The 23,941-nt window shown below is 36.8% G+C and overlaps 1 protein-coding gene across 4 annotated transcripts in view; it reads left to right on the plus strand.

The window, feature by feature from the left end:
• KIAA1328 (KIAA1328 ortholog) overlaps positions 1–23,941 on the plus strand; it is a 175,954-nt gene that overhangs the window by 1,641 nt on the left and 150,372 nt on the right. For 2 of the 4 annotated variants that reach the window (XM_054184650.1, XM_054184652.1), the window contains exons 2-5: positions 2,457–2,492; positions 4,140–4,279; positions 8,287–8,381; positions 16,965–17,080. In XM_054184650.1, coding sequence (XP_054040625.1) covers positions 2,457–2,492; positions 4,140–4,279; positions 8,287–8,381; positions 16,965–17,080 — 387 coding nt within the window. Of the gene's footprint in view, positions 1–2,456; positions 2,562–4,139; positions 4,280–8,286; positions 8,382–16,964; positions 17,081–23,941 lie in introns of those variants that run through there. The other 2 variants (XM_054184653.1, XM_054184651.1) reach the window with 2 other exon arrangements.

The following is a 23,941-nucleotide window of genomic DNA, read 5'->3' on the forward strand; positions in this document are numbered from 1 at the left end:
TTGTGACATTCCAAGGAATGAGGCTTTTCCTGACAACCATTTTCATTTTACATATTTTTGCAAGTAGGTAGTGTTGCCTCTGGTCTTGGAAAAGTTTAAATACCGAGAAATGGACATGGCACAAGAGCAAATAATAGCAGATGCTTTCAAAACAGGGAGGTGGGGGTGGGAAATTTGGGAGATTTGGTAATGTTGATTTAATAGCTTTGGAAAACTGAACTTCTCTCTAGAATTGCTGAATAGATACAGCGTAGAAAAAGGCAGATGCACAGCTGCTTGCTGTAGGGGAGCCATACAGCATTGTAAGGTGTTCAGTTTCTCCAATGCCTGTGATGACTGTCTCTGCTGTTGCCTTGAGCATTGGCTATGGTGGTACAAAGTTTATAATGTGTATGGTCACCTTATTGGGAGTCTTCAGAGGCACATGGCAGTGGATTAATGTTAAATGGTTGATGCTGGTACTGTCCCTAGTCTTTCACTCTGAAACAAGGACATTGGACCTGTTTATGAATCAGGTCCTGAGTCACTGCCATTTTCAGTCCAGCTGATTATGGTAACCTGATCTGGTTTTGGTTTATTCTAATACACTAGGCTGCAAACCTTCAGAAGAGGGTGGCCCTGGTAGCTGGGGGGAGTAACAGCAACAGCTTTGACTAATTTTTTTCATCCTGCTACTAGGTATCTATCCACAACAGCGCCAATACTGGAGGCAGCCTTCAAAAGCCGAACGTTGTTTAGGCAAACCTGTTTTATTTCCTATAGCCATGTGTTGATACTTAGATTAACCATATGTCAGTTGAAGAAGCACTCACCTGTGCTGAAGTTTGTTGTTTCCTGTAGCAGTATGAGTCGAAGATGCTCTCCTCAGTGTCCTGCAGGTTGCTGTTGCAGTTGTGCTGAGACAGCTGTTTGGGCTGGGCTATGATTTAGACTTGACTTTTTATCTACCTTGGCGCTTTTTGGAAAGAGGGGACACAGTGCTTTACTTTAAGCGTTTATCCAGCTTTCTTGCCTGGTTCATGGCATGACCCCACAATGTGTTGTGACAGGTAGAGATAGGAGGCTGCAGCTTACAGGTGAGAACAAAAGTACTTTCAGTGTTTGTAGAGAGAGATACATGGCTTTGACAGTAGTACTGATTGAACATATTCTCAAATGGTGTGAGACTGATGAGTGATAATTGCTTACAAGTGATAAAGTGGATCAACAAGAACATGAGTAAGTCTGTGATCAAGCCCTTCCAATGTGCCATCTACCAGTTGTGTGATGGATAGTGAGTATTGATTGAATTTGAAGTTGCTGTTCGCAGGAGGAAGCTTCTAGGTTACTGCTAGTTTTTTCCACCATGTAATAATTTATTAAATTAAGTTTTTGAGATAGCACTATCCAAATAAAAAATTTTAGCTAAGGCAAAAGTTTGTATAGGTTAATTGATTATTTTTTTTCCACAATTTGACTTTATTGTATGAAGACAGATGCAAAACGGTAAATGCATTTATCTGTAAACAGTACAGAAATTAGATAATTGAGTTAACTGGCCAACCTTAGAAGACTGAGGAATGCAAAGGGGTACAAATAAAAGATAGTGGAGTAGAATTTTGTGCCCTGTGCTGTTGTTCTTCACTTTAATATAAAGTTAGTTACTTATGTGGGAATAAAAATCTTTACATTCGGGTAAATGAAACTGTCACTTTAAGGAAGACACTAGTTTACACCCTTCCGTGACTTGTGTTGAGTCCTATATTTAGTGACTTCTAGGAGGCAAGGATTCAAATTCAGTGAATGCCAACACAGCACAAATAATATGGTGCCCAGTCCTTTATGATTTTTAAGTGTTTTCTGCAGTCAAATAACTTTATAGTTAAAGCTCTGCGTTGTTTGAAAGTTCTTGAAACTTCTTAAAGAAAATCAGTTCTCAGGCTTTCATTTGTTATTCATCATGTGATGCTCAGATGAGAATGACCAATTTCCTTTGAAACCTTTTGCATTTATCCTCATTTATGTTTCTTAGAATATATTGTACAAAATGTATTTCATCGCAGTATGACTATACACTATTTCAGAATTTGTCTTCCCTACTTATCAAGAGGTTCCTTATATAATGATAACCTGCTCTAATTTAAATAAATATTATGACTTCATTATCTTAGTAATTGCACTTGTAACTGGGGCTGGTCCCTGGGAACTTTTGTGAAGGTGACCTCTGAGATAATCTTTACAGGCTGAACGTTAATGCAGAATGAAGGAGGAGTAGTTTTTGTTTTAGCAATTTGTGTGGTTTTTTTTTTTTCCTAGTCAAGTTTTACTTGCTTTTCATGCTCCCAAAGTGCTACCAGTTTGTTTTCTTATCAACAGTCTTTTAAAATTAAGAGCAAACATACTTATTTTTATAGTTCTGTTTAAAGGGCCAAGCTTGCTCTCTTTTTGTTTATTACCTTTAATAAAGCCACGTGCAGTTTCTGATGAAGAACAGCCAATGGCATCTGTTGCAGGTATGACCTTCTAATAGCTGTAAACAAAGTTTTTTCCTGTGAATACTAAACTTTGCAATGTCTTTTCAGGTATGTGATTTGTGTACTTACGTGTGTCAGGTACAGTCATCACAAGTTGTAATGGAACATACAGGATTATAGCAGAAGGTTTTTGCTCTGCTGCTTAGATAAGCATACAGTGTAAGATGAACAGTTTCAGGGGGTTGCTTCTGTTGCAGATACAGCATAGTTTTATCCAATCTATAAGGTAAGTTGAATTTTTAATGTGGTCTCCAAAGAATGTTGAAGCATTAGAGATGTTCAGGTCTTTTGTAAATTTCAAAGAGAACAATTAAAATGGAGATTCATTGTGTAAAGAAAAATAAAAAAAAATAAAATTATTAGTTGTTTTGACCTTGATTTACTGAGGGCATGCTTGTGTACATCCCTGGGGAAAAACGTGGTGTTCTTAGGCCCCCTTCAGAATTTTCTAATTGTTTTCAAACAGCTTTTACAATGACACCAGGACCTGAAAAACATATCTGGGGATGATTAGTAAAACTGTGTTTATGTCCAGAGTATGCCCAGCAGCAATAAATTTTGAGGAATCCTACTCTAGGTTTTAAGTAGCATGGTTATCTTTCAAAACTACTGGCTCAACAGCTCTATTAAAAATCTCTGCGTGTTGTTTCATAGTTATCATAGTTCAAGCCAGGCCATGTCAGATCGTTGTACTCTGTGCCCTGGAAAGAAAACAATGATCCTAAATGATGGAAATGAATTCACTCTAGGCAATATTCTTCCACTTCCATGGAACAGAATTTCAGAAACATTGTTTTCCCTTGTGTACAAGCATAGAGATGTTTAAACTTTTAATTTAGTTCTTTCACTTGAATTGCTGGTATGCTTCTGAAATTCATTAGACAAATAAATGTAATCTATCTGCTAGTATAAAACCAATATTTTTTGTTCAAAACTTTTTGCGGTTCTGAAGGTACTGACTTTTGTCTGGGCCTGGGAGGTTTTAGTGGTATTGTCAGTGTTGTTGGCACTTTATAATTGCAGGACCAGGATTTTCAGTGCTTTTGTGTTGTTACAGTTGGTAGTGATGAACTAATTCTAATTATGGCAGGAAGCCTTTTACAGATGATCTGTGAAGTGTGCACTGCAGTGTTACGTTACTCACATGCCAGTTTCTCGAAGGAACGACTAGCCTGAGCAATCAGTTGGTTAGCTGTATAACAGAAAAAAAGTTATATTTTATCATATGAGTGGTCCTTCTAACAGCATTACTGCTGCTCAGTTCCTTGTTGTCTCTAAGTGTCAAAGCAAAAGCTCAATTTTATGTTTTTGCATCTTAAACAAGCACAGGTTTTTGCAATGAACATTAGTCAGAAGACAACACGTGCATTTCAGAACTTACTTTGATGTTCATTGTGGCTGGGTGCTCTTCAGTGCCATGCGCCTCTCTTTCTGCTGATATATTCATCTTAATAAAATTTTGTATGGAGTGAGAGGCTGAGGGGAACTGCAAACATACACCTGAAATGCTCATTCTGCTCAAAAAGAGCTGCTAAGGCAAGGATGCCTTTGTGGACGTCCTGTTGTAGGAGGCAGGGTCCCTTTTGACTTCATAATCTGTGTGTTCTGCTTGTCTTTCATCTACAGGAGTGCCTACAAAAGGAAATTTAAGAACAAGGTATTTGCCAAAATATCAAAAAAGTAAAACTGAGCTAAAGGTGCCTGTAGCTGTTGCTTCTGTTTCCATGGATCCTGTTAGAAGCACGGGAGATCTGACAGGGCAGCAGGTCAGTAAAGGCAAATTTTTCTTTCTCTTAAGAGCGCACATAGTAGAAAAATGTCAGAAAAATCTTTGAACTGAAAACTTTTAAACACTTTTAGAGTACTTTTATTTTTGCAATCTTTTACACTTTTAGCCCACTTAAATGGTAGCTTGCTGGCAAAAATTAATTTTCCACTGAGATCGCTTGCCCACCTAAAGGCAGCAAAGGCTGAATGTGCTAATTTATGTAAGTAGTATGTAACTGGGGCTATGCAATCCAAATTATATGTATTTCTATGTGTGTATAAGTACAGAGAGAAAGAGTATAGCTTCAAATAGCCCCATATCTATATGTTACTAGACAAACATGCAAGAAATTGTTTCACTCTATTCAGTTTCATTGCTTTTGTCATATCACTTAAAAACAAGATTTGTAAAATTCTTCTGAGATGTCTTTTTGCTGTGGTTGCTTATGTTAGTAGGGTAAAATCACTTTCTGTTTTTGGTAGTGAAAGTTAAAAATGCATCTGAGTAGTAATAGGAGTAGCTTTGTCAGTTGACATTATTTTTGAATTGTCTTGTCTACTCCTGTGACAATAGGTGATGTTTTTCCTACAGTTTATTGTGTTAGAAATTTCAAAGCAGTGGGGTTTCCTTTGGAAGGTTATTATGTATCGTGATAATAACTGTGATATTCAGAAATCTGTTGAGAGATGCCATTTTTCTAACACGATTTGTAAAGTACAGTGACTGTGTAAGTTATTTGAGTGCAGTTAACTCTCCTCCCTAGTAGTCGTCTTGTGCAAGTCTGTAAGTCACTGGGGTTTGGTATCCTCCCACTTACAGGCAGGATCTAAAACTTTTGACTGCTACTGAATCACTGCACACACGCAGTTAAATCTTGTTCTTCATCTGGGCTGATGCCCTTCGCTGTCTTCTGTGTGCCTCACATGCACATTCAAAACTCTGATGTGAAGACAGATCACTCAATTCTCATTGCTTTGACAGTGTCACTGCTCTTCGAATCCTTTAGCATGACACTAATAACTAGTATTCATTTTTAGGGCCGGTGCTGGACTTGTCCCTTTCCATTTCTGTGTTTATCAATACTTGCTTTTAGAAGGCTGGTATGTACCTCCACTTCGTAAATGATGCTGCTAAGTGGCATGCACAGAAATTTCTCAGATATGCAGAATCTTTATGTAGAAGCATCTCTTCATAAGTAGCTACAAGCCCGCTGCCTCATAGATGCCTTCATATGTCACATTAAAATCTCTTTTGTTGCATGGTGTGTTGTTTGTATTACTTGTTTAAAGAATTTTTACTCCTTTTTCCCTGTGAGAGCTGTTGGGGTAGAAATGGTCTTTGTTCTTTTTATGTAATGCTTAATATGTGAAATCTTGATTGGAGACTCAGATGTGCTTTTATAATATTGACAATAAAATGTGTTCAAAGCTTTTTCTCTTTGCTTTTTTAACCTGTTTTTCTCTTACCTTGCCAAATCCTCATAGAAACTTTGTGCTCTAACTTTGAAGATAAGCCCTGAATTAGTTGAAAGGAACAGCACATTTTACTTTTTATGGAAGAAGTTTTCCCAGAGTTTTTTTGCAAGGAGTTTTCATCATCAGCACAACTAATTTTCTTCAAGGTGTTGTATGCATGTCTAGGGAGAGCTGATTGCTTTACTCTAACATACTTACACTATTTTACTTGTAGGTAGCTCACCATTACTATTTACCAGAATCCTCTTTTGAAGAGAGTGGATTGAGTTTGGCTCTAATGTGAATCTTGGCAGAACTGATTTACCTTTTTTTCAGTCAGATAGCCTTGAGTACCACAAAGAAGGATGAGAGTTTTGGAAAAGACTTTCAAAAGGTCTTGTTAGTGCTGGAGCTTTTCTGTTACTTTTAATAAATCAGTGGTTTGCTATACTGGTCTTTACCAAAATTTCCCATCTTCCTACTTCCCGTTTGACAGGCATTGTCTGCTTCTTTTGAACAAATTGACATCTTCCAAGGTGTGGTTTATGAAGTGAGAGAATATTCCATTTATGTAGTACATTTCATCCAGGAAATACTGAGTTACAAACTGTGTTCTACTTTGAGGTGTGTAGAAAGGACAGAAATCCGGGAAAATGAGATGATACAGTCTTTGGCTCTATCTCATTTGTCATCTTGTTTTGGTGGTGGAGCTGTTGCTGTATGTAATTCCACAGTTTCATTTTGACATGTGTTATGGTACAAGCTTGCCTTTGAGAACTTTTTGTGTGCCATCTACCCATACCTATTGGTGATACAAAAAAGCACAGACAAACTTTTCAGATTTTCCTCATCATTCCACAAATGTTTTTCTGACAGTATGTACATAGCTTTGGGTAATAGCTTGAGGCACCTTCTGTTAAAATCTCCTTTACTAATGTGATCAAGCTTCTGCCTCTTTTTTGAGTGAAAAATGTCCTGTAACTCTTTATTTTTCTTAAAGAAGTTTTATCATCTAGCCACTAAAAAAATATTCAGGCGTTTTTAGCATGGGAAATGGAAATCCTTGAACCATGTGTTTAGTTGAAGTTAAATTCAGTTAACTTAAAGATGTGCTCTCTTCATTTGTATGACTGTAAATAGCATATGTTTGTGAAGGAGACTGAAATCAAATGTCCCCTTGATATGCCCTGAAGTCTAACTTGCCTTGTGAAACACCATATTTATTTATTTTTTTTGACAAAAATACATTGACGTTAAAATAGTGTACTGAAGGGTCAGGTAGGTGTAATATGAGTATATAAAATCATCACCTCTTTCAAAAGCAACATAATCCTTTAATTGTTTCAAACCCCTGTTTAAGAAGCAATTAGCTGAGAATGGAAGGGGGCACTTCCTCTCTGCTATGTGTAGATCAGCTGCTGTTACTGCTAATGAGGGGAGAGAAGCCCAGTGTTTGCCTTGTATGATCAGAGGTTGTTCTATGCTCTGTTGTGTTAGCTTGGCCAAAGTGCAAGGCATTTGTTAGCGTTCTTGTATCTCATGTTAAGCACTGCATGTGCTCGGGGAGGTTTGTAAAATTTATAGGTTTGTAAAAGTCTAAACTGAAAATAAGTCACGAAGCGTAGATATTGAAACTTGCCAAAATCTTGGACATCAGGCTATAGCTCTTATTGCTGCTTTCATCTTGGGATACTTATTTTGTGCTTACTGCAACCACTGGAGAACTGAGTCACCGATGACAGAAATTTTTGATAAATAAAAACAATTGAGAACTTAGAACTGTTTCCTACTTGGAAACACCCAAAATGCATAATGCCAGTAACTGCAATAATACAAGGGACTGTTGCAGACACGACCAGCAATATGCCCTCTAGTGGACATCGATAATAAATACTGCAGTTCTCAGTGGGATAAAGGGATGCATTAAAAGAAGTGAAATAGTGGAGTATGTTAAACGTTTGTGTTGAGAAGGAATAGTAAGCACGAAGGTAGAAATAAATTATTAAAACCAAACAATGTGTGAAAGGATGTGTACTTTTCTGTGTATTAAAAATATCCTTTGAAATAAGGACTTACTATCTACTAAAAATATATTGCGTAACTTTTTTTTTCTGTTTTGTTTGCTTTGGTCATAAATGCTAAGGCAGAATGTTTTTTTCTTACTCTTTATTTTAGGATCCTAATATAATAAAGTTTGAACTTGGATTTGGATATCATTGCACTAGATTTCCAAGTCATGAGAACCTACTACCCTTTATCTAGTATGAATCAATGAATAGTGTATGTTTTAAAACTTCACCTAACATATTTAGTATTGAAGCTACCAGCTGGCATTTGAATTACAAGTGTCTTAAAAGAATTCTCCACAATTTGGTAATTTGTTTCACTGAACTGTACTTATAGTTAAAAAAAATAATACATATTTTCTTTCCAGTTGTAATTTGTCTACTTTCAACTTCTAATTATTAGGTCTTGAAATGCTTTTAATATCTTATGAAATATTTATTCTCCTTTAAAGAGTACTTTCTAAAATGTTACTTTAAATTTTCAGGTCACTAATGAAGGAGGAATGAAGAGTGCTTCTTTAAAGGATTTGTGTCCCGAGGACAAGAGACGCATTGCAAACTTAATTAAAGAACTTGCCAGGTAAGAGTAAGCATCACCTGGAAATCCATTATGTTTAAGGAGAGTCATTCCTCTAATTAACATTAAGCAGTGTAGAACTGCATTATGGAACTGAATATTTGCATAAGGTAATTTTTCTTGCTAGAAGAGGTATGAACAATGAAGCAGGCTGATAGTGGTTTTTTTTTCCTTGCTTCCTGATCCAAAGTCCCCTAAACCTACTGAAAACGTGAGTTAAAGTTTTGTGACCTGTGGTAGTTCATCTATACAAACCTAGTCACAGGGATAGGGTTTTGTTTGCTGCTTGTATCATGTGCTTTAAATACATGTTGTCTTTTGGAAATAGCAGGCTTTGTTGATATGAAACTTTGTGGTGCTTATTTGTCAGGGGTAGGCTTTTATATGGAATGCCACGTTAATGGTTAATTGGTGATCTTGTGGCTAGAACGTGTTCATCAATATTTGCCCATGTTTGCACACATAGAGCAATAGAGTACAGTGTAATTTTAACCGACCTAGCCAAACTTTCTTTTGCTTTGTTTCATTTCTTCAGGTTCTCCCTATTCTTTGAAAGGAGAGGCAGAAATAGTGCAAGTTTCTCAGCTTCATCAAAATATTTTTTCTAAGTTTCATTTCAGTGTTAATTGTATTCACGAAGATAAATGATGTGAAAAATGAGTTCAATTTGAGTGAGGAGTTTCCCCCCACCCCTGCTCTGTGTCCCTGATATTTCAGGATCTCTGGAAATCTGCTTCTTACATAGTTGCTGTAAAATTGAGAAGCAGCACATGGGACTTTGGCAGGTATTCACACAACATCAGAGGGGAAAATCTTGTGAGATGGTATTGGGTATTTTTGGCTAAAAGTTAGTGTCCATACTAAGACTTTATAAAAGCAAAGTTTTTGTTGTTTTTGGTTTTTTTAGAACAAAATGCAGGTTCTTGGGTATTAATGAAATGCTTTTTGCCATAGATTTTATATGTCTGTGCAATAATTGGCAAGCATTACTGTCCTTTTTCTTTTTATATAGGAAAATTTGGGCAGAGAAATTAAGTTACTTGCTCAAGGTCATGCAATAAGTCTCTGGTGCAGATAGGAATATGTTCTCTCTGATTATTCTCATCCAGTGGACCATTTTGCCTGCTAATAATTTGTACCAATATAGGATTTCTTGCTATACAGTATTTTAGTAATTTCTGAAGTTCTTCATGCTTGCAACTCCATTTTATCCTACCTCATGTGTTAGAAAATGTCTAGTTAAGGCTGTCATAAAGAGTAGATTGCTGGGAAGTCTGGTTACAAATTGTCAGATGTTGGAGCTATTCGGACACTGTTGCCACTATTGATATATAGAGGTATATTCTAATATTAAAAAAAGCCTTTTATTACATTGTTCCTCATAATACACTGCTCCCTAGTGAATAGTAGTACACTAACTCATTTGAGCATGGGATTCTTCTTAAATCTCAGATGCTGTGATTTTTCCCTGAGGACAGTTTGATATTTCTGCCTGACATTTCTTCGAAGAAAAATAGAAGGTGCAGCAACATTAATTTTGAAAAGTAAAATTAGTGGAACACTATTATTTTATACTTAGTTCTCTTTTATTTTTAAACCTAATCATATTTTTATTGGATGTAATTAAAAGTCCTTTGCAGAGTAATAAGGAAGTTGAACTTTAATTCCGCTCACCTCGTCACTTTTTTAAAACTCCCCATAATTTTCATCCCTAGTTGTGCAATGATAAAGAGGGTTTTTACATGCAGTAGAACATTCTTTGCTGTTTCAGAGACGAAAAAGAACCAGCAGAATGCCGAAAGTTTTCCAGGAAGACTGTCCTGCAGTAAATACTTGGAATAATAAAGATCTCACTTGACCAGAGCTATACTTCACTGTTCCTTATTTTGCTACTATTTACGAATGAAAATGATGGTAGCTGGGACTAATTCTTGCATGTTTATTGCAGGACGGTGGACAGAAATAGATTGGTCAATAACCGTCTGCATGAAGGCAGTTGTAAAGTGGTAAAATTCTGTCTGTGTGGAAACCAGTAGCAAAATATGATTAACTTCTGGGGCTTGAATTTCAACCGGGTCTTGCTTGAGCAGTTCAGGATATTGGTCTTTCAGCCGACTTCTGTGACTGCTGAAGGAGAGCTAATTTTTTCTTTCTCTTCCTATTTTTTTATTCTCTTCCTCTAACACTCATTCCCAATGCACCTTTTGAACATTGGGAAGGTGTGTGCTTAGGCCACCATGCTGCAGTGTCAGACTTGGTCTTGGTGTGAGTAAATTCCAATGCTGGCTATATTATTATATTTTACTTTGGAAAAAAATCAGTTACTGGTCTGTAATGCTCTGCTGCTGAGGATTCCAGTGGCTGACATCACATTAGCTTTTAGGGACTTTATGAAATTGAGTTTTGAGACAGGGTCAAAAGAAAGGACTCAACTCTGTCCTTTATTAATCCTCCTTTCTAGGCTAAATAATCTTAGTTTTTGCTCTGTGCTCCCATCTGTAAAGCTAACCATTATTTTGCCTTTCTTTGAACATATCCAGTCTATTTTCCCTAAGATGAAAAAAGAGAGGCAAACTGTATCCAAAGTTTAAAAGACTTCAATGTTGTAAATTTGAACTTTTTTTTATTGTGACAGCAGATTCTTTTCAAATTGTTTTCGTAGGGGAATTTCTGAGCAGAATGAATCAAGCCCCATGAATGACAAAGTGCTTTGAGTAAGTGGGAAATTATTAAGTGTCATCAGCCATTATTTTCAAAAATAGCCAGCATGGCACCTTTTATGTTTCAGCAAGGTGCTGATGGCATGGTGGTGAGAGTGGCAGGCACAGGAAGAGCAGATTTTAGCTCTCCCTACAAACAGAGTCTTTTTTAAGAGGCACAAAAGACTTTCTCTGAGCTTTTATTACTGCAGGCTACTCCTGAAGCAGTCACCAGCTTATGTAATGAAACGAGCAGTGACATGGTGAAGACGCTGAAAGATTCCTACCCTCACACTCTGTGCTGATGTCAGGATACATTAGCCTCGTCTAAGAAGGAGCAGCACAGGGTCATCTGGGACCTAGTCAGTTGACTGTTGACCATTAGGCACTTGCTAGACACCAAACCAAGAATGGTTATGAAGTATTCTAGAGGAAAATATTTTAAGTGATATGCAGATTTTGAGAGCTCTTTCTGTCTTGGCATTTGCCTGAATGGAGAGGGTCATAACTTCCTTTGCAGAGAGAGTAAGCGAGTGTGTTCTTGCAAGCATTCACCTCGCTCCTCACTGAAATAATAGCCATAGTACTGTCTACATCATAAATACTTCTTTGCTGCCTGCACAGTTCACATAGGCCTGTACAGCTCACATATGCAGTTTGCTTTTGAATGAACAGAGGCATTGACTACATGATGTAGGATGGTTCATGAAAGTTTAATTTTTGTTTCTAGTGGTGAGAATTGGTATTTAACTACTTGTATTCTTTATTTCTTCAGTTAAGATAAACATGTAGAACTGTCTGCCTCTAGACTTTGCAAACAAATCTGTGAGAGCAATTTAGGTAGAAAGGTATTGTAATGCCCTTATCCACCCAAGGGAGGGAGTGATTGCCCTTTTTCAAAAGAGATGCAAGATGGGTTTTGCTATCAGATATAGTCTCTTTCTGACAAAGAGCATTGGCATGCCCAGAATGACTTGTACCCGACAGCTAGTAAAACAGCCTTCGGACGGCCCTTCGTCCTTCACTGAGAAATTGCTTCCTGCTTCTCAAGACCTTGGATTCCTAAACCCTTTGTAGAGTGCTGGCAGTCTGGGATGCTAGTCTTTTCTACTGGCACTGCTTTATGTGGACTTTTTATCCTGATATGAAGATGAAATTGACCAACTAAAATTGAAGTTTTCCAACAAAAGGTGAAAATGGGAATCAAAACAGGTTAATTTGATTACAGAACTAGAAAACATTACAAAGGAGGACAGTAAAAACTTTCATAGTGCATATGTGCTGTTTAAGTGTTTTTCTTCCAGCACTTAGGATCTTTGAAGGACAACTTGTCTGTGGAAGCCCATATTACAAATCTGCAGTGTTTGGCCTCTTGGGTTGCCTTTTCTCCTGGGTTACGTTACCTCATATTTAAGCAAATTGTTACCTGGCTTTAACTTCAATGTCAAGATCTGTTTTTCTTTTTTTTTTTGTGCTACTTTAGCAGCAATATTGTGCTGCACTTCTCTTAATTGGTCAGGCAGTGAGACTGCAAATGAGATATCCCTAAGCTTGTCTGGAAATTACTTCTTGTTGATAGGTAAAGCATGCCTAGGATTATTGTATCACCAATCACACTTACCTTTTGTGCTTAAAAAGTCATTTGTAGCTATAAATTCATGCTGTGAGATCTAGTTTTGTGTTTTGCAAGTTGCATATCATAAAATTTATCCATTATGCAGCAATTTCAATTACGTTTTGGGATCACTGGAGTTTTTTGTTGTTTTTTTTTTTTTAATTTATACTGTCCATGATACTTGAGTAAAATGTATCAGGTTTGTGAAAAGTGTCCTTAGACAAAAAAAAATGCTACCATTATCTCTTCCTGCAGCGCTGGCATTAAAAGTCACTTTGTTCAGTTCTGCCAGAGGCATGTTGTAATCAACTCTGGCATGAAAACTTCTTGTTTCCTCTTTTTGGACTGCATCTTTCACTTGGAATACTTGATTTAATTCTGTGATTTCTGGGTATGCTGGGGTCTGCGTGATGCCTTTATATTGGTCCTTGACCCATTTTTCCTCCCTTGTGGTCTTGCCTGTTCCAGACACCTTTCTTTGCTTGGAGTTTAAAACTTGTGTTTTTTGAGAATGGTCACCAAAATATTTTTGTCTCTGCTAGCTAGTTGGCAGACTAATATCAGATGAGTGTTCCCTGAAAGATAAATGTTCCCAACGAATATAGGACTGATCAGCGAAGTTTCCAGTGTCCGTCTCTGCTTTTTGTTTATTTTGTCTTCTGTCTTAACTTGCTCAGCCACAGTTGTTAATCCATTTATATTGCACTTAGTAAAAGCTCAGGTTTTTTTTCCTAAAATTTTCTTAAAAATAGAAGACACTACTTCTGAATTTGCTTTTTCAGCGCTTTTTTCTTTTGTGAATATTGTAAGTGCCATCAGTCTGGAAGAGTTCTTTTGAGTTTTGTCCCTAGTGTAGAGTATCCATGACTATTGTCATGGCTCTCTCATGCATGACAGTTTTTCATTAGACAAATGAAACTTGAAGTGCTGTTGACCTGTGCGGTGCTTCAAGAATTCCACCTGGAAAGCATCAATCCTGCTTACTCGGTGGAATGAGTCAGTGTCATCAGCAAACTTGTTGATCAATTCCTTCTTCAGATCAGACAGTCAGAACTGCTAGTATCAGCAGTGGGCTTGGGAACACACCACAAGAATTGGAACTGGTGAAACAGGAATTAATTTTAACCCTAAGGCTGATGTCCTAGGAGTTTTTTTTGTCAATATATCTGCATTATGAATTTTTCTTTTCCTACAGAGGCTCCTGTAAAATAAAATTAAAATCTTTATTTAGATGTGTCTAAAATTACATAAGCTTTGAAGTGTTAAATTTAAAACAAATCTTGAACAAAGATGGTGTGTATCCTGTGACACAAGATAGGTGAATGTAAATTGCATGCAAGAAAATGTTGCAGGCGCTGAACAGCAGGGATAGTTCTGCTGATTTGTCATCTTCAGTCTCTGCTGTCAGTCCTCTATTTGTTCCTGTAAACAACAACAGAGCTGGACACCAGCATGTTGCCCAATGGAGCAGTTGTGCCCTTTGTAGTTGCGGTGTCTTCATTTTTCACTGCTCTTTTTTGACCTCGAGCGGATGAAAAACCAGTGAAAATCCTTTTGAGAAGCATTATGAGCCTTGTAATGTTTCTGTTTGGCATTAGTCCTTCCTAGTTCTGCGAAAAATCATCTGTTCTTTACTGCCAGAAGGCAAAGAATAAGTATATAGAAAAAAAAAATCTCACTGAGCTATATATAGGATGTGACATAAATCCAGCATAATCTGATGACATCCTCGTATTCCTTTTCTCTAATTTCCTTTTGCCACCTCTTGTGAGTAACTGTCTTCTATATCTCGCCTGCCCTTTATGGGCTGTCTCCTGCTTTGTGATACATAAACACATACTGTCACATTTCTTCTAAGATCACTTACTGTTCTCAGTCATTTACTGCATAAGATATGTTGCACGATATATTCATATGTCTAGGAGTATGACAGCTTGCTGTGATCTGTGTTAAATACAAACACAGCACGTGAATGTGATGTCGACTGATACAAGCAGCAAATCACAGAATCTAGAGATGGTAAAACCTGCTAGGTTTAGTCTAATTTCTCCAGAACTCTGTTCTTTCTTACCTATTGTATTTTCTTATGCTGTTGTTTGATTTTAATATTCTTAGGTGCTAGCATGGCCTAGTGTTTCAGGGGTCCTGAAACTTTTTTTCTAATGCAGTTTCTAATGCCTGCAGTTATTAAGCAAGCTTGCTTCCTTATATAGTGCCCTGGAGATGATACTTGTCCTCTCTTTCCCTTCAGATCTTTTTTTTTCTCCTGTTCCTGTTTCCTTCCTGTCTTTGATCTACATGGTCACTGCTGTCTTCATTGTCTTTTTCTATTTGATGGTTTTTATTCTCTGTTCTCTAATTTTATTTTTCTTTTTCCCCTAAGAAACAGGAAGCATTCTTGCGTCTTTCACTGATTATATGGAGGAAGGTCATGTATGTATTACATGAAGGAAGGTTGTATATGCTTTAGTCACTTACCTGATTGCTCTAGATTCAGAGAAAATGAACTGGTTATGGTTAGATGCAAAAGTCTGGATCTGCAGCCTGTGCCTATGTACTGTAGGTCTAATTGCACTGGGGAGCAAGGATGTATGGTAGATAGTTTTCAAACATTTGTTACCTGCTTAACTAAGGAGTACATAGGTGTTGGGATGGATCCAGACTTAATACAGCGTTTTTTCCCTTGCTTATTTTCTGGCAGCCTTTGAGTGGTGGGAAAGGGGCCTAGGAATGAGTTGATGAACACTACCAGGGACAGGATTGTAAATGGGCATATGAATAGTGGAATGTTTTTAGGCTAAATCAATTTCTTTTTTGTGTAATTTAGAAACTTTCCAATTAATAGTTTGTTCCAAGCTTTCAAACTGCCCTAATTTACAGAATTTGATTATATGCTACGTGTTATTTTTTTTCCCTCCAGGTTTGTAGAGAAAAGGTGTGAGTTTCAGTAATATCAATTACTTCCAACTTCATGCAGTCAGCATGAGCTATTGTGGGAAGGGCTACGGGTTGATATTAGAATTGGGGAATACTGCCTGTCTCTAGTTCACCCTAGGGAGGTGACCCAATTGTGGTATTTATGGCTTTTCCACTGGAATATCAAAGCAAATCTGTGCCCTCTTAAGGGACGCATCATGATGTCAAATGGATGGCTCAGTCTCTGAACGGGCTTCTCTGTTAAGAATGTCAATGAGTCTGATGGGATGAGTGGAAGGCTTAGTCCAATGCGTATATATATACGTGTGTATGTGTATATAAATATATATTTTTCCCCTGCTTTCCTCTTCCTGTAGTATGGTTCCACTTAAAGAAGTTAAAAATGAAGTTTTCTAAAAGTTGTACTGCTTTGGTCTCCTGTCACCTGTGTTGTAGCAGCTGTTTCATCATCATTAAAGACTGAACTTTAAGAGCCTTCAGCAACAGAAATTGCCTAAGTGTAGAGCAATAATATTTATTAGTCTAAGCTCATTACTTAATATTTTTGTAGAGCTTTTATAGAACCATGATTTCTAAGCCATGTTTTTTAGCATAGTTACAGGATCATCTGTTCATAATGGTCTTCTTGCCTTTGTGATACCAGAATAATTGTTTTTACAGCCTGCTCTTGAGGTGAAGAATAAATGATTATTATAAACCTTTCTCACATTGTCATCTTTTAATCTTGATCCAATTATTTATACTGAGCAGAAAGATACAGGGTGCTGTGGCCCAGACAGAAAGGAAAATTTACTCCCGTGGCTTGATATTTTAAAATCCCCAGAAGAGGACAAACTGTTTTGTTTGGAGAAAACTAACAAGAAAAATGATTCCTTTCCTGGACTTCTATTTGACCCGTAAATGTGAAAGAAGGATTACTTTATAGATTAAGAAACAGAAAAGTTTTTCAATTTCCTTCCTGTCTCAGCAGCTAAGCTCTCCAATTTGAGTTTTCTGTCTACAGGCCCTAGGCTTGTAAGGATCCCAGTGTATCTTCATTATGGCTGCAGGGAGTCAGACTGCACAAATCTAATTGTGGGTTCAGGTCCCTACTTTGTGGTTCTATGCTGCCCATTAATGTGCATGTACTCTACTGAGACCGCTGTCTTTGAAAAAATGATGTATTGCATAAAGTCATATGCATCTTCCAATGTAATATAATAAAATAAACATTATGAGGAACTAACCTGTTTAAGGGTGGAGAGGGTGATATCCATTTACCTGGTAAGCGGAGCAGTTGGAAGTCAGGAACTGTGGTTATGGGCTTATATTTTATTTCTCTCAAATTCTTTTCAGGGTAAGTGAAGAAAAGGAGGTGACAGAAGAACGGCTGAAAGCCGAACAGGAGTCATTTGAGAAGAAGATCAGACAGCTTGAGGAGCAGAATGAACTTATCATCAAGGAAAGGGAAGATATCCTTTAAAAATATGTGCAGGGGCTCACTCTCTGAAATAAAAAGTGAACTACAGAGAAATAATTGTTCTAATTTATGGCAGAGAATAAATCTGCATGTGCTGCCATTCAAAAGCAATCAGAGAGATGACTTGTCAGCATGTGATGCTGGTTCATTTGAGTTTAAAACTGCCATCCAGCTGTTCCTGTGATGTTGTTTTGCTATGAAATAGATATTTGTCAACTAAAAGTGATAATAAGGAATTTATGCATTAAAATATGGTTATAGAATTTATATTTTTTTTTACTTAATTCTGTTAGGTTGTTGTAATTGAGGTCTAAAACTTGCATGGTATTCCAGTGCTCTCTGTGTCGAGAGAAAGGCAACTTACACTGAAGGTGTATAAATGGTATGTATGTACTAAGAGGTTTAGCCAGTTCAGACTTTCTTTGGTGTAGCTTTTGTTTGCTTGTGTGTTTTTTTTGTTTTTTTTTTTTTTTTTTTTTTTGTATATAAAGTTAGTTGAATCTCTTTTCTTGCAGGCTGTGACTTCCATTTTTTTTAAGCTGCGTATGCTTAGTTCCAGTCCTGGAATATCACATGAAAAGTCGATGTTCCAGGAATTACAGTTTTCCTTCAATGTGGTGTGACAGACCTTTACAAAATTCTCTTCTTCATCTCTCTTCCAAATCTTTGATATGTATGCTTTCTTGTTTAATTCCTCAGAAGGATAATGATTGACTACAGTGGGATATGGAAGAGACAGTGCTGCAACTGCAAGAAAAGCAAATAGTATGTGATTCCTCAGGAGCTGTATTTCAAGTAGGGAGGATACTAATGCTATTTTAAAAATCATTGATGAAACCTAGTGCGCAATACTATTTTCAGTCATGAGTCATCCCTTGTTCAAGCGAAAAATGAAGTTAGTGACAAAAGTTGTGGAGAAGAGCCACTTAAGATGATGAGGGGCCTGGAGAAGCTATTTTTTAAGAAGAGACTAAAGGGTATATGTGTATGCGTATGGATTGTGACTGGCCATATAGAAGTAGGTTGAGATTGTGGTAAGGTGAATAGGAGAGACAATGCTGAGACAAGTTTTGGAACAGAAATAAATGAAGATAAACAGTCCATAAACTTAAACATGAAGTTAGAGGAAGGTTCTTGAAAATTCAAGCAATCACTTCACAGTTTAGCACTGGAAGGCTTAAGGAAAAAAAAAAGAAGGCTTTTTATGATGAAGCTAGGTTAGCTTGTGAAGGGAATTCAGTGGTATGTTCGCTCTGTCAGCAGGGGATTGCCCTGGATGACCGAGAAGATCCCTTGAGGCATAGTGGCACATGTATTGATAGACAGAATCTGGTCTGTTTGTACTGAATAATACACACATCAATAAGCTTATCCCAGCATGGAACAGTTCCTGGAAAATAGTAAATATGATGTATTTAAGAGCCATTGGATGTAACTGTAACTCTTTCACATTGATTTCACTGAAGTTAGTATTTTGTTCTATATTGTGTCTTGCATATTCACTTAGCTCACAAATGTTGGTGGGATGTATGTTCTTGATTAATATTTTTTAATTTATGCACATAGAGCTTTCACTAATTCATCTGAGGCTTATTTGACTACTGGGAAGTAGGCATGCTTGCTTATTTTTTTGTTTTTTTTTTCTTTTCCTTTACTAGAAATAGATTGCACAAGCATGAATATTTTTCAGAAGTCTGGTAGACATGGCAGAAGGTTAATGCATGCAATTTTACACTTCATAAAACACTGTAAAACCTAGAAATATAAAACAAGGTTATAATTTAAAACAATATAATTTTAACTACTGCAGTACTTGCCTATCATACATGAATGATTCAAGATACTCAATGTACCTCTCATCAGTTAATTTTTTATCTTAAAGCTTGTTGCAGAGACAAGAAATGGTAGAAATGACTTGCCAAAGTTGAATATAAATTCTGGCTATTTTCAAGTACAGCAACTTGAAATACTTCAAGTTCTCTGAAATGTACAGACTTCAGTTACAAATAAGATATCAAGGATAGAATACCATAAGAAAAAAACTTCAAGTCTGGTAAATGAATTTTATTTACCTCTTTTTCTTTCTTCCCCCAAAGCTAATTTATTCTCTGTAAAATTACTTTATCTAGCCCAGTATTTAAAATTACCCTACAATAATAAATCGGTAATTCTGATATAACTGTAGCTATCAAGTGAAGTGTAATTTCAACTTGGTAAAGGTTTAATTTGAATAGGATGGGTAGTGTGTTGGGTTTTTTTTCAGCAACATGTATTTTGTTGTTTGTTGTGGGGTTTTTTCTTATTTGGACTCTTGCAGCAAAGGTATGCTTTATGTGCTTGAAATCCCTACTTTAAAGGCAGATTTTCCTTTTTTGTTGTGGTTTATTTTATTTTATTTTTTGGAGAAGCTATGTGGACGCATCTATTAGAATTAATTTCTGATGAACCATGACAAAAGCTTTGTCGGGGCAGGGGATTAGGTGGCTTGCAATGATCTCACAGCAAAACTTTGAGTAACTACATATTGAAAAAACAGTATCTGTCTGCAGTCTAAGCTTACCTTTGCTTTGGAACTGGTCGGTGCTTTCTGGGTAGGGAACAACTCCTAAAATTTCATGCAAACTTCCAAGTAAACTCTATCCTTCCATTGCAGTTGAAACTTTGAAATTCGAGTACTTCTTACTAGGGCATGCAGTTAATGGAGGACAACTCTGATGAGCATGCTGTGAATCATAAATAGGCCAGCCTGTTGTCAGGGTTGCCAAATACTTATTATCACAGAATTAAGGAAAATTAGGGATTTCAAGTAGTCATCTGGTCTACTTCTTTTCCCTAAAGCAGTATCATTAAACCTGTCATATTATCTTATAATTTTATTAAAAGTAGATATTTTGGCTTAGTGTCTCACAGGGCGTTCCCACTTGAAACCGACTTTTTTCAAAAGAAATAAGAAACACTTGATCTAAAGTGTTTCAGCCAGTTCCAGAAGCATAAGGGGACCAAACCTTTGTTTTGTGTGTAATAAACTCTTGTAGCCTTTTTTCCAAAAAGCTCTATTGCTGCTGTTCTTTGCAGATGTGATGCTTAGTGGTATAAGGTATGCATGCTGTGATGACATCTTTTGCTATTTTTACACAAATCCGCCCAATTGGGCCAAAATAGAAAATCCAGTAACAGGTGCTCCCCTTCTTTTGATGCCCTTCACAATGAAAGCATCTTATAGCTATGAGGATGAGAAAATGATGGAAAAAATTAATCTTCTGAAAGGGAAGATCAAGCAGGAGGTAGAGGGGAATATGTAAGTGGAGGCTGTACTGGGGAAGTGAGAACTAGAACCTGGCTGGAAGCAAGGACTTGGAAAAGGATGTTGGTCTGGGCATGGCTGATATAAAAGAAGTAAAGCCTGTGACTGACAAGTTCAAAAGTGTTTGAGATCAGTCAGACGAGTGTGAGACAGCTGCTGAAAGCAGGGATGTGTCTGTTTAGTGTATTCTAGCACCCTCCAAACTTCAAAAGAGAATTTGGGACTAAGCTCATGTGAGAAGGCTACTGTTGTGTCTTCCTCAGCATCTGCTCTTAGTATTTGTCTCCTCTTTCCTTCAGTATTCCCAGATCATGATGGATACATACCGGGTGACTGAACTGTGCTTCGAGCAGCAATCTAAATTCTGGTGTTGTCCTTGGAGTGTTTGACTTGCAAGTTCAATGTTCTTATTTTTGTTGTTTCATTTGCGTTTTCAGAATAAGGGATGAGCAGCGTGCACCACATCATGCTCTTAGGCTACTTGCACTGTCCCTTCTTCCACTTCTACTGGGAGCTCTTAAGAGTAAAGTTTCTGGTTTTCCTTTTGTTTCTGGCATATTTTCGAGCACCTATTATTAATTTAGGTCCCAAATATGATTTAATTTGAGAAACTGGAAAATGTCTTTTGTAAGATGCCCCAGTACTGTCATCATAGATGTCTTAGGGGAAAAAAAGGATAATAATGAGATTATTAAGAAACAAATACTACTGTTATTTCAGAGCCCAAAGAAATTATGTTATCTTCTTTAGCTTTTCTTGTTATCACCATCAAGGATTGTTTTCGTCTAAATTTGATGGTGTTGCATAAACAAAGAAGTAAAAACAGATTTAACATTTCTGTGAAGATTTATTAATTGGGGAAGAGGGAACTTCTTTTAAAAAAAAATACAAAAAAATGGTTATTTAATTGTAATCTATGCTGAAATTATCATTTTGGAGACAAAGAATAGGAAGATAAAGGGAAGAAGAGTTTCTGTTTATTACAAACATATTTTTTTCTTTTTGTAAACATAAACTCACCAGCCCTACTAAACTGAACTTTTTGTTTTATTTAGAATGTACCTAGATTACCGAAGGTTTTTGTTGGAATTATTTTCTGACTGAAAATGATTGGTTGATTTGAAGACCCAGCCAAGTTCATACAACAAATCCCATATGATTAACTTTGCTAGTCTTAAAAATGATCACAGCCTCTGTTTACATATGTCCTTAATACTGTAACTTAGGACTTTTTAATTAGTTGATTTTGCATGCAGTTAACATGGATATTAATTTAACTAAAACAGTTCATTTGCTGATATTGTTAGTGAGACCTAGAATATTAATTTGCTGGAAGAATAATGGGCATCTTATAAGCATTATGTGGAGTCTTTAATAAAATGCTTTTAGTTTTGCCATAGTACTGTTCATTACATTACTTTTGCATATACTCATAAATTAGTGCTGTTTACATATTTTCTCCTTTTACTGTCTTTCTGTGTTAATGCAGAATTAGTATTAGTTTTCAGGAAAAAATTAGTTGCTGACTTGTTTAAGGCCAAAGAGCATAATGGCAGAAAAGCAGGTGTCAAAGTACAGAATTTACTTGTTTGTTCCGTCATGCTTACTTTTCTCTATAATGTTGAATTTGCTTTTCTGAAAACAGGGAGAGAAATAGGCACATCTTCTGTTTCCTTTCTTTTTTCAATCTGACCCACCAAGTTGTTATCACAGGTAGAGAAAAAACACAAGGTTTTGCACAGAAAACTTTTGGCTAAGTACTTTGAATATGTGGTCCTTGTGTCCTGCTTAACAGATATATATGTGTGCCCCTACCCAGGGCTGTTGTTTGCAAAAGAACACTTAATCTGAATTCACAATGACAACACAGAGTGTCATAGTGAAATGGGGTATGGAAATTAACAATACAGTTAAGCATGTATGTCTGAAAGTTGGATCCCTGCTTTGTTGACTCCCCCAAAATAATAAAAGGAAAGAAAAAAATTTCTATATAGAGAAAAAAATTGCTGTTTGCAGGAAACTCATGCCTATTGCTTTTGAAAGTCAGGCTATTTATTTAAAAGTCAGTAACAATTTTAGAATTTAACTTTATCTAAGTCTAAGGGTAATTTTTGCTTTTGTTATAGTTTGTGTAGTATAGTTCTTGATAGTATAGTTTCTGACAAGTTACAAAGTGAGGCTTTGGAATGACCATCATTTTTCTTTTATTTCTTAACTTGTCTCCCTCAGCTTATTGTTTTACATTTTTCCCTTTGTATTTTTCATATGTGAATGCATACTATGTATCTTTCTGTGCATCATCATTTGTTTGAAGGCATGTGAGGAGAATTAAAAAATAGTATTCTGCTCCTTCCTTCCATTTTATGCAAGGTGTTTCCCTTACTGTTGTTATAGGTCTCCTACTAGTAAATGTTTCTAAGCAACCATTATGGTCTATTGAATAAAAGCTGAACTTATTAAAAAGTCCCTGAATATTTATATGCTATTCTGTAACAGCAGTATTGGTTAAATAATGTATGTATTTAAGAACTTCGTAAATGTAGAAGAATCAGTCAAGGACTATTGGGTAAATAAGATATTTTGAATTTTTCATGAACTTTTAAACTAAAACAAGGTGAAACATATCGTAATGTTGAATGTTCAAATGGATCAATGACTGGAGATTCATTTAAAGCTCAGCTTTCTGTGTTTAATCCTAGCTAGTGCCTTAGAGCATAAGCTAGCCACATTGCCCATGTTATGGAATTATTCAGAATCAACAGGCAGCATCTAAACACTCAATATCAACCTCTGTAGAATATGAGCTAGATAGGCTTCTTGCCCTAAAACTTCACACTCAGTGGGGCAGGATTGTTTTTGAGACAGTACTGTCAATACAGCGGTGTAGCTGTGGAGTAAGAGAAGCAGAATTGCTTTGTAATTTATGCTGTAAAGTGTGAAATGACATTGTTCTGTGTGTCCCTGGCTGAAGACTTTCCCACCCAGCAGCTCTGGCATAGAATTTTGGAGGCCTGCTGAGGTGAGTGTTGAGGGCTAGTGGCATTCTTGCATCTCCTCTATTTCATGACATTTTTGTACTGCGGAGATCTGTTCCTGGTGCTAGAGAGTTGATGTTTCTGAGCTGCAGTCTTACTGGCTAAAGACCTAGAGTTCTACTCTGCCAGGTTGTTGATAGCTGCTGGTAGGTATGTGCTTCACAGGCAACCTGTCTTCTAGCTCTGGAGGTTAAGCACAGACATGGTGTTATCTATACTAACTATGTGGTGTGGATCTCAGAACTGGATATGATGATGAGCTGCCCCTGTCTGAACTTAAAGGGAGAGACCTGTATGTTACCTTATGGTAACATCAGTTACCATAATGGAAAAAACCTGAAGGAGGTCAGGTAAAAGGTATTTCTCTGTAGAAGTCAGGCTGGTGAGAAGGCTGATCTTTCTTTTTTCAGGCACTTAAACTGAGCAGGCCACTTACCTGACTGAATTTGGCCCCTGCTTTTGTGGCTATTGCTGAAACTTTTGGCTTTAGGCATGTGAGCTATTAAAGTGATGG

The sequence above is a fragment of the Rissa tridactyla genome, chromosome Z, assembly GCF_028500815.1.
Source record: "Rissa tridactyla isolate bRisTri1 chromosome Z, bRisTri1.patW.cur.20221130, whole genome shotgun sequence".
Classification (NCBI taxonomy): Eukaryota; Metazoa; Chordata; class Aves; order Charadriiformes; family Laridae; genus Rissa; species Rissa tridactyla.